This window comes from Ammodytes marinus (assembly GCF_949987685.1).
Source record: "Ammodytes marinus genome assembly, contig: scaffold_222, whole genome shotgun sequence".
Taxonomy (NCBI): Eukaryota; Metazoa; Chordata; class Actinopteri; order Uranoscopiformes; family Ammodytidae; genus Ammodytes; species Ammodytes marinus.
The window spans coordinates 27,501-37,500 of record NW_027648429.1 but is presented as its reverse complement, the minus strand read 5'-3'; the positions used below and the strand labels follow the sequence as shown (position 1 = coordinate 37,500).

Sequence of the window (10,000 nt, the reverse complement as noted above, 5' to 3'; positions counted from 1 at the left end):
GTTTTTGGCAAAAAGTAAAATGCAGCATCAGCATATCACTGCCATTGACATTTACAGGACACACGCACACACACACACACACACACACACACACACACACACACACACACACACACACACACACACACACACACACACACACACACACACACACACACAACTTAAATAAAACTACTCTTAAAACACAAAAGTTAAAGCAGGCGGATCAGGTGTTGACAGTGCAAATATATTAATTCATAAAAGTCATATGTACACACACACACTCACTCACTCACTCACTCACTCACTCACTCACTCACTCACTCACTCACTCACTCACTCACTCACTCACTCACGCACGCACGCACTCACTCACTCACTCACTCACTCACTCACTCACTCACTCACTCACTCACTCACTCACTCACTCACTCACTCACTCACTCACTCACTCACTCACTCACTCACTCACTCCAGTTCGTAAACGCTGCCATACTGAGAAATACAAAGAGAGACTTTTCTGGAGCTGATAGGCTTAATCAAACTTTGTGTCAACTCATTTAACGATGGCTTGATTGTAACCAAGGGCGGCAGTGGCGAAGTGGGTAGGGAGATCGCCTCTGGAGTGCAGGGTCGGAGGTTCGATCCCCCGTCTCCCCGCCACATGTCGAAGTGTCCCTGGGCAAGACACTGAACCCCAAATTGCTCCCGATGGTTCAGAGAGCGCCTTGCATGGCAGCTACTGCCATCGGTGAATGAGTGTGTGTATGAATGGGTGAATGTGGTAAGATATGTAAAGCGCTTTGGGGCTGAGAAAATCGGCTAGAAAGCGCTATATAAGTCAAGTCCATTTACCATTTAACCGACATTCATTTATATGAAAAAGTTACGCACTATATCTTTAAAACAGTGATAGATGGAGGAGTGAGTGGATGGCTAAGAAAATCTAATTCAGCCGCCCAAAGATAGTAGAAAAAGACCTAATAGTGATGGATAGCTCACCAAATAAATGGGAAAAATAAGCCACAAAAATATATATAGAACTATTCTAGAGATATTATTGTTCTAGACAGGCAGCGTTGTACAATACTTACTCTGAGAACAGCTAGGTTGTGTTGTAAAAGCCCTACTAACGTCCTCCCTCCTACATACTCAACATATATATACTACATACTAAAAGCCCTACTAACGTCCTCCCTCCTACATACTCAACATGTATATACTACATACTAAAAGCCCTACTAACGTCCTCCCTCCTACATACTCAACAAGTATATACTACATACTAAAAGCCCTACTAACGTCCTCCCTCCTTCATACTCAACATGTATATACTACATACTAAAAGCCCTACTAACGTCCTCCCTCCTACATACTCAACATGTATATACTACATACTAAAAGCCCTACTAACGTCCTCCCTCCTTCATACTCAACATGTATATACTACATACTATAAGCCCTACTAACGTCCTCCCTCCTACATACTCAACATGTATATACTACATACTAAAAGCCCTACTAACGTCTTCCCTCCTACATACTCAACATGTATATACTACATACTAAAAGCCCTACTAACGTCCTCCCTCCTTCATACTCAACATGTATATACTACATACTAAAAGCCCTACTAACGTCCTCCCTCCTACATACTCAACATGTATATGCTACATACTAAAAGCCCTACTAACGTCCTCCCTCCTACATACTCAACATGTATATACTACATACTGTCTACTTAACCATCCATTGTGTTTGCGAGGTTCGTCGGACCGTTTACACTGAAGTATACAGAAGCAATAAAGAATAAAAAAAAAAAAAAACATACATGTTGTTTGAAAAGACGCAATGCATTGTGGGGCGGTTGAGTAGGAAAAGTAATATATCGATCCATACACAAAATCTTTCTGGAAGTTAGTACTCATCCGGGCATTTCTGGCCTACACAAACTCGTATACTAAACAACAACATACTCAAATTGACGTTAAAATGAGTATGGGCAGGACGTTAGTAGTGCTTTTCGAAACACAGCCCTAGGTTGCGTTCCGAATCGCATACTTTCTACTATATAGTATGTAGAAAGAAGATTTAGGATGTCCCGATTCTTGTGTCCAGATTTAGGATGGTTAGAAGTACCCGGATGTCCTACTTCATGCGGCCAAGATTGTTAGTGTTGAAAACTGCATCCTATTTGGGCGATTCTGACCCACAATCCAGTGCGCACGTGAAGTGACGTTACATCGACGAAGCCTCCATATGAAAACAAACGGGGATGCGACGGATATAAAAGCAAGAGGCAAGATCAAGGCGCAATGTTATGATGAAATAAGAGAGTAAAGTATGTCCCAATAGTATGCCTACTGCATCCTAACTAGATTCTTTTTATCGTCGGATGTAGTATGTAGAATAGAAAAAAGAAAGAGGAGGAGATTCGGAACGCAGCCCCAGTGTCAATGTAATATCACACACAGCCAGCAGTGAATGAGCGAGAGGGCACAGAGGAAATTGGAGATGTCAATCAAAGTGTGACCCGCCCGGGTGGGGTCAGAGTGTGACAGCCGGGCGGGAATTAGGCCGTCAACACGACATTAAACAAACCCGAAAGTTTTACCCAGTACTTCTCCAACTTCTACCAACATTTCAGATGGAATCACCCTTAATGCATTGTTAAAGCTGCTCCGAGGAACTTTCTGTTTGTGTTCATTCTAGCGCCCCCCTTTGGACAAAAGCGGTAGTGTTTTAACCACGCCAGCTGTTGTTCCTGGGTGAGCGTATACCCATGACAAAGGAATTAAGAAAAACTATATAAAAATAGCATTCTTTGCACTGATGGTCTTGTTTGCTGTTGCATGTAATTTATGATCATCAGAGGAGAAATGAGACTGTTTCAGAAATATTTAAAAGTTCCTCGTAGCACCTTTTAACTTATAGATATTCAATATGTAATCTTTGCCATTTGAGCATCAGAAATATAGTGCAATGAAAACGCAAGAATAATAATTGCTTGATTTATATAAAGCATTTCTTGAAAAAAAATTAAACATTTAAAAAGTTATGTGTGGTGCAGTGGATAGAGCGTGTACCATATTGGCTCCGGCCTTCGTTGCAGTGGTCGCGGGTTCGAATCTGACCCGTGGACCTTTACTGCAGGTCATCCCCCCTCTCTCTCTCTCTCTCTCTCTCTCTCTCTGTCTCCCCATTTCAACTCTGTACTATCAATAAAGCTTGAAAATGCCAAAAAATTATCTTTACAAAAAGAAAAAATCACATTTCCAAGGTCAAGAAATCACTTTAAACATTTTGAGCAACTTGTAGGTGGAAATTTAAACTCAATCTTGATGGAAAGTTAATGTAACACTGTATGTGGTTTCCAGGGGGATTTTGATCAAGGTTATGTCCTCGGAAAAATTACTGGTGAGTTCACGATTGGATGTTTTTAAAAAATTATAAGGACCTTTTATAAAGATACAGGGACAGCACACACACACACACACACACACACACACACACACACACACACACACACACACACACACACACACACACACACACACACACACACACACACACACACACACACACACACACACACACACACACACACACACACACACACACACACAGGGGCTACAAACCAGACTTTAGGGAACACATCACCAAGGTTGCCGTCAAGGTTCAAAATGCAATTTGTCTCCAAGAAAATTGTCCACAAATGCAACACGTCACGCTTATAGAAAAGTAGCAACAAAAGGGAGTCAGTGATTCTAGACAATGCTTGTTGTTGAAAATCACACAGCCTAGACTCTGTAAACTGGTTTGTAAGCAAAGTGTCCCACTGTATAGATAGCAACATGCCCGTTTACAGAGCCTAAGCTGTGTATTAACACCGATAAAAATTCAGGGCACACACAGTACAGACAGGTAGCAGATCGCGGAGATATTCACTGATTTTGACAACAAGCGTTCTCCAGAATCACTGACTACACCTTTTTAATTCACACAATGATCACTCAGGACAAAGGCAGAAAGGTCTGAAATTGAAATGAATTGTGTGTCTCTCTGTCTGTCTGTCTGTCTGTCTATCTCTGTGTGTCTGTCTATCTCTGTGTGTCTGTCTGTCTGTCTGTCTGTCTGTCTATCTGTGTCTGTCTGTCTGTCTCTGTGTGTCTGTCTGTCTGTCTGTCTGTCTCTGTGTGTCTGTCTGTCTGTCTGTCTGTCTCTGTCTGTCTGTCTGTCTATCTCTGTGTGTCTGTCTATCTCTGTCTGTCTGTCTGTCTCTGTCTGTCTGTCTGTGTGTGTCTGTCTGTCTGTTATACGTCCGGGCTGTAGGTCATAATGTATTGGAATAAGCGCCGTCGCTGCACTTTTCAAGCATCAGTGGTCTGTACTATTCCCTGTTCTGTAGCTATGGGCTTAAAGCAGAGAGTGTGTCGCTGAGGGAGAAGGGGGTGAAAGTGTGTGTGTGTGTGTGTGTGTGTGTGTGTGTGTGTGTGTGTGTGTGTGTGTCAGTGAGGGAGAAGGGGGTGAAAGTGTGTGTGTGTGTGTGTGTGTGTGTGTGTCAGTGAGGGAGAAGGGGGAGACTGTGTGTGTGTGTGTGTCTCTGTCTGTCTGTCTGTCTGTCTGTCTGTCTGTCTGTCTGTCTGTCTGTCTGTCTGTCTGTCTGTCTGTCTGTCTGTCTGTCTGTCTGTCTGTCTGTCTGTCTGTCTGTCTGTCTGTCCGTCCGTCCGTCTGTCTGTGTGTGTTGGTGAGGGAACGGGGAAGGAGGGGGATTTGCAGAAGGAGTTCTAGGGGCTTTGTGAGACCTTTGGGGGGGGGGGGGGCCCTCGTCTGGGGTTTAGTGATTTCCCTTGCAGTCACTCTAAAGTAAAGTCTACAAGTAAAGCCCAATGCAGACCCACAGTACAACTCAGCTATGTGTCTGCCAATAATATAAAAGCAACGTTTCATGTCCAAATCATTTTAAAAGGCAACAACTATCCAACATTTCAAAAACAAATTCCGATGTTCGAATTGCAAATGTTGGATATGGGAATTTCTTCTTGTCGTGACGAAAAGAGTATACATGGTTAGATAATTTGTGGCGACTGTGTCTCAGTTGGTAGAGCGGGTCGGCCGATGATCAAAGGGGTTGGAGGTTCGATCCCCGCCCTGCCACCTGTGTCATGGTTGTTGTGTCCTTGGGCAAGACACTTCACCCACCTTGCCTCGTGTGAATGTCGATAGTTAGCCTGCTATCGGTGTATATATGTGTGTGAATGGTAACGTGGGAAAGGAAAACAGGTCTCCCTTGAAAAAGAGTCTTCGGTCTCAATGGGATTTACCTGTATATATTAAAAAAAAGTAGATTAGCAAAGTCATTATTTGGAGCTCTGAGCACCACCACTTGTACGTGTCCTGGATTGCCCCTCTGAAGTTAAGTCTGTTGTTTAAATCTGGTTCAGAAACTCCCACCCCTCAACAGATTAATGATGTTCACTCTATCAGGCCTCAGCGATCAGGTTCAGTCACTGTGTTTGTCCTGCTGCTATTGAATCACACACACAGACAGAGGCAAGGACGCACGCACACACACACACACACACAGACACACATGCACGCACACAGACACACACAGACAGAGGCAAGGACGCACGCACACACAGACACGTACACACTCACGCACATGCACGCACACAGACGCACACAGACACACACAGACAGAGGCAAGGACGCACGCACAGACACATACACACACGCACTCACTCACTCTCTCTCTCACACACACACACACACACACACACACACACACACTCACTCACTCACTCTCTCACACACACACACACACACCCCTACACACACACACACACACACACACACACACACACACACACACACACACACACACACACACACACACACACACACACACACACACACACACACACACACACACACACAGTTTTTACAGCAGTTACCTCATGACCAGATCGCTCTCTTTGTCTAAGTGCCAATAACACAATTATCTGCTTGGGAAGTCAGGGAGGCTCCGTTCCTTTTAAGGGACACACACTCCATCCTCTCTGACAGATTTATGTCTCTCTAGTAGCTGCTTTCACTGTTTTAGGCAAAATAACTGAATGAATATTGATGAAGCTTTTTGATGCAGTCTCTCTCTCTCTCTCTCTCTTTCTTTCTCTCTCTATCTATCTCTCACTCTATCTTTCCCCCTCTCTCGCTCTCTCTCTCTCTGTCTCTTTCTGTCTCTCTTTACCTCTCTCTTTCTCTCTCTCTCTCCAGCTCTCTCTCTCTCTGTCTCTCTCTTTCCCTCTCTCTCTCTCTCTCTCTCTCTAACTGTTGTTTTCACCCTGCCTGGACTGACAAACTTTTTCATACTACTCCAAATCCCAAAAAATAGTTATACAATATTCTAAACCCCTTTCCCTGTATTCTTGTGTCTTGGTTTTTCTTCTGCTACACGTTATCCTAACCCCCTGTCTTCCCTTGTGTCTTGGTTTTTCTTCTGCTAAACATTATCCTAAACCCTTTTCCCTGTCTTCCCTTGTGTCTTCAACCAGAGTGCCGTTGAAAGTGGAGCAGGCGAACAACGCGCGCGACGCCCTAGCCAAGGCCGTGTACAGTCGGCTGTTCGACCACGTGGTCACTAGAGTCAACCAGTGCTTCCCCTTCGACTCCTCGGCCAACTTCATAGGAGTGCTGGACATCGCTGGATTTGGTAAACACACACACACACACACACACACACACACACACACACACACACACACACACACACTCACTCACTCACTCACTCACTCACTCACTCACTCACTCACTCACTCACTCACTCACTCACTCACTCACTCACTCACTCACTCACTCACTCACTCACTCACTCACTCACTCACTCACTCACTCACTCACTCACTCACTCACTCACTCACTCACTCACTCACTCACTCACTCACTCACTCACTCACTCACTCACTCACTCACTCACTCACTCACTCACTCACTCACTCACTCACTCACTCACTCACTCACACACACACACACACACTCTCTCCCTGGATTTGGTACGTCTGACTTATAAAACCACCACGACAATTTTGCGAATTACAAATCATCTTTATTCATAATTTTAGAAGTGCCAAAAGCTTTTAAAGCTGCAGTGTGTAGAATTTTGGGTTTTATTTCCTAGCAGATTTTGTAGAAAGTAATTATAATATCCATAAGTACATTTAATTTAGTGCATAATAGCTGAACATTTTTTTTTGAATTACTTTTTTTTCCCTTAGAAAGGGTCTCATATATGTCCATATTTCTGCATACATATTTTGGACCAAGGCCTAGTGCCGCCATCTTGAAAGTGTCATAGTTGGAATGTCATCAGGTGCATTGTTTAAAATTTAGAATTGTTCTTGTCCTTGAAGGCCACTGTAGCTTCTGTTATTATTCTAAAGGGTTGGGGTTACTCAGGGAGCGTTGTATTCTAGAACTTTGTAGAACTTACTTGATGATGTCATATTACACACTGCACCTTTAAAACACAGATGACTCCAATACAGTGATACAAATCATCTTTAGACATAGGTTCAGAATGTTCAAAATTCATTGTTCAGCATTTTGTAAAACTGTCACTGAAACATAATAAAGTTTTTTATCAAAAAAACAACTTCACCGGCTTTGGTAAGTCTACCTTTTTAAAGGTGCAGTGTGTAATATGACATCATCAAGAAAGTTCTAGAAAGTTCTAGAATGCAACGCTCCCTGGGTAACCCCAACCCTTTTGAATAATAACAGAAGCTACAGTGGCCTTCAAGGACAAGAACAATTCTAAATTCTAAACAATGCACCTGATGACATTCCAAAAACATGGATGCCTCCATAAGACTTACCCTCTCAATGTACAAAATGTAAAATAAATATTTGTAATTCTCCGCTCAGGAGGATAATTCAGATTATTGGCAGAGGTGATTTTACACCAATGAGGACATATTTATAAATGAGGATATTGATTTTAGCTAATGCATTACTTCAAATGTTACACAGTGCCCCTTTAAAACCACAACAACTTCAACTAAGCTATACATGTTTACAGTAAATACAGTGAATGCAGGATTTTCCTTAAACAGTGTATGGTCGTATCCATATGATGCACTTTTTTCGAGGCTGAGTGCTTTGGTAATCATGTCTAGAGCATTTTCCAAAGTGAAATGACAAGCTGCCCCTTTTTCTCCATAAGTTAAACCGTCTTTTACTTGAAGCCATTGAGTTTAAAGTTCTTAATTCATCAATTAACACGTAGATGACACACTTGTTAATTGACACACCCCTAAGATGAGACCCCTTTGATTGCTACGCCACATCTTTAACATTTGTTTTGTCCCATGTTTTTCAGAGTACTTTGAACACAACAGCTTCGAGCAGTTCTGCATCAACTACTGTAACGAGAAACTGCAACAGTTCTTCAACGAGAGAATCCTGAAGGAGGTGAGAGCTGAACACATCTTCAGATAACTCAGGACTTTGAATTTTTCTTTAAAGCTGCAGTGTGTAGAATTTTGGGTTTTATTTCCTAGCAGATTTTGTAGAAAGTAATTATAATATCCATAAGTACATTTAATTTAGTGCATAATGGCTGAAAACTATTTTTGAATATTTTTTTGACCATTAGAAAGGGTCTCATATATGTCCATATTTCTGCATATTTTGGACCAAGGCCTAGTGCCGCCATCTTGGAAGTGTCATAGTTGGAATGTCATCAGGTGCATTGTTTAAAATGTAGAATTGTTCTTGTCCTTGAAGGCCACTGTAGCTTCTGTTATTATTCAAAAGGGTTGGGGTTACCCAGGGAGTGTTGCATTCTAGAACTTTCTTGATGATGTCATATTACACACTGCACCTTTAAGTAATTTCATTTATTTTTCATTTAACTTTTATTTATCCTCGAGAGACCAATTGAGGGGTGACCCTCATTTACAATGACGTCGAGTTCAAAACAAATTCAAAGGAAAAACAACAATACATACACAATATTCAATGCAAATACATCAAATACACAACAACAGGTGAAGAGAAAAAGAAAAAAAACTATTGAAACATTTACACAGTGGTGAAGAGTGGCAGCAATTAAAATTAAATGGGTGAAAGTACAATATAAGTAGTGGTAATAAAGTAGTATAAGTAGTGTTTATTCTAGCGCCCCCTTTGAAAACAAGCAGAAGTGTTTTTTACGACACCGAGTGAGGTTTAAATATTGTAGGTTTTGGTAGGAAAAAATTGTTAGCTAGGGATCGCAATTACTCTCTAAACATACGTGTCTCATTTTCAAATTTAAGGTGTGTAACTGGATTGTAAATGTGTTTTTTTTTTTTTTTTTTGGTTTTTTTTTCTGACATTTTTATGCTTTATTGATAGTGTAGAGACAGAGTTGAAATGGGGCAGAGAGGGGAGTGACATGCAGAGAACGACCGCGGGCTGGAATCAAACCCGGGTCCGCTGCTGGCCTAGGCCCATGGGGGGGGGGGGGGCCTACCAACTGAGCTAAGGGCGCCCCTGTAAATGTGTTTTTATGCAGTTGCAGACACGCGTAGATGTAAAAAGTGTAATGTTGTTCAAAGTTAACTTTATCCCAAACCGCTTGTCTATGTCTCATATTAAGGTTGAGCTCATTGGATCACCCAGACACCCATTAGCATCAGGCAACATGATGAACGATTCTGTCTAAATCTAAATGTTCCCAAAACGCCACATTTCTGGAGAAATAATGATGTTCAAACTGTAATTATGAGTAACTCAGGGTATTTCATATATAGTGTGTGTGTGTGTGTGTGCGTGTGCGCGTGTGTGTGCGTGTGTGTGTGTGTGTGTGTGTGTGTTAGAGAGACAGTAAAGGCACTTCGGTGCTTAAGCCTCCGCCAACATTAAGCAACTTCTTGACCTTGGAAAACTCAACTTCTATAATCGCTTTTTATGTTATTGAATTATTTAAATTTGAAGATGGATAGATAGATAGATAGATAGATAGATAGATAGATAG

The 10,000-nt window shown here is 42.0% G+C and overlaps 1 protein-coding gene across 1 annotated transcript in view; it reads left to right on the top strand.

The window, feature by feature from the left end:
* The window catches only part of LOC307270569 (unconventional myosin-VI-like), a gene marked incomplete at both ends in the record, with an annotated part of 62,942 nt that overhangs the window by 27,824 nt on the left and 25,118 nt on the right, over window positions 1–10,000 (top strand). Inside the window, 2 exons of the mRNA XM_080054452.1 lie at window positions 6,537–6,694; window positions 8,360–8,451. Of these exons, the coding sequence (XP_079910578.1) occupies window positions 6,537–6,694; window positions 8,360–8,451 (250 nt within the window). The remainder of the gene's footprint in view (window positions 1–6,536; window positions 6,695–8,359; window positions 8,452–10,000) is intronic.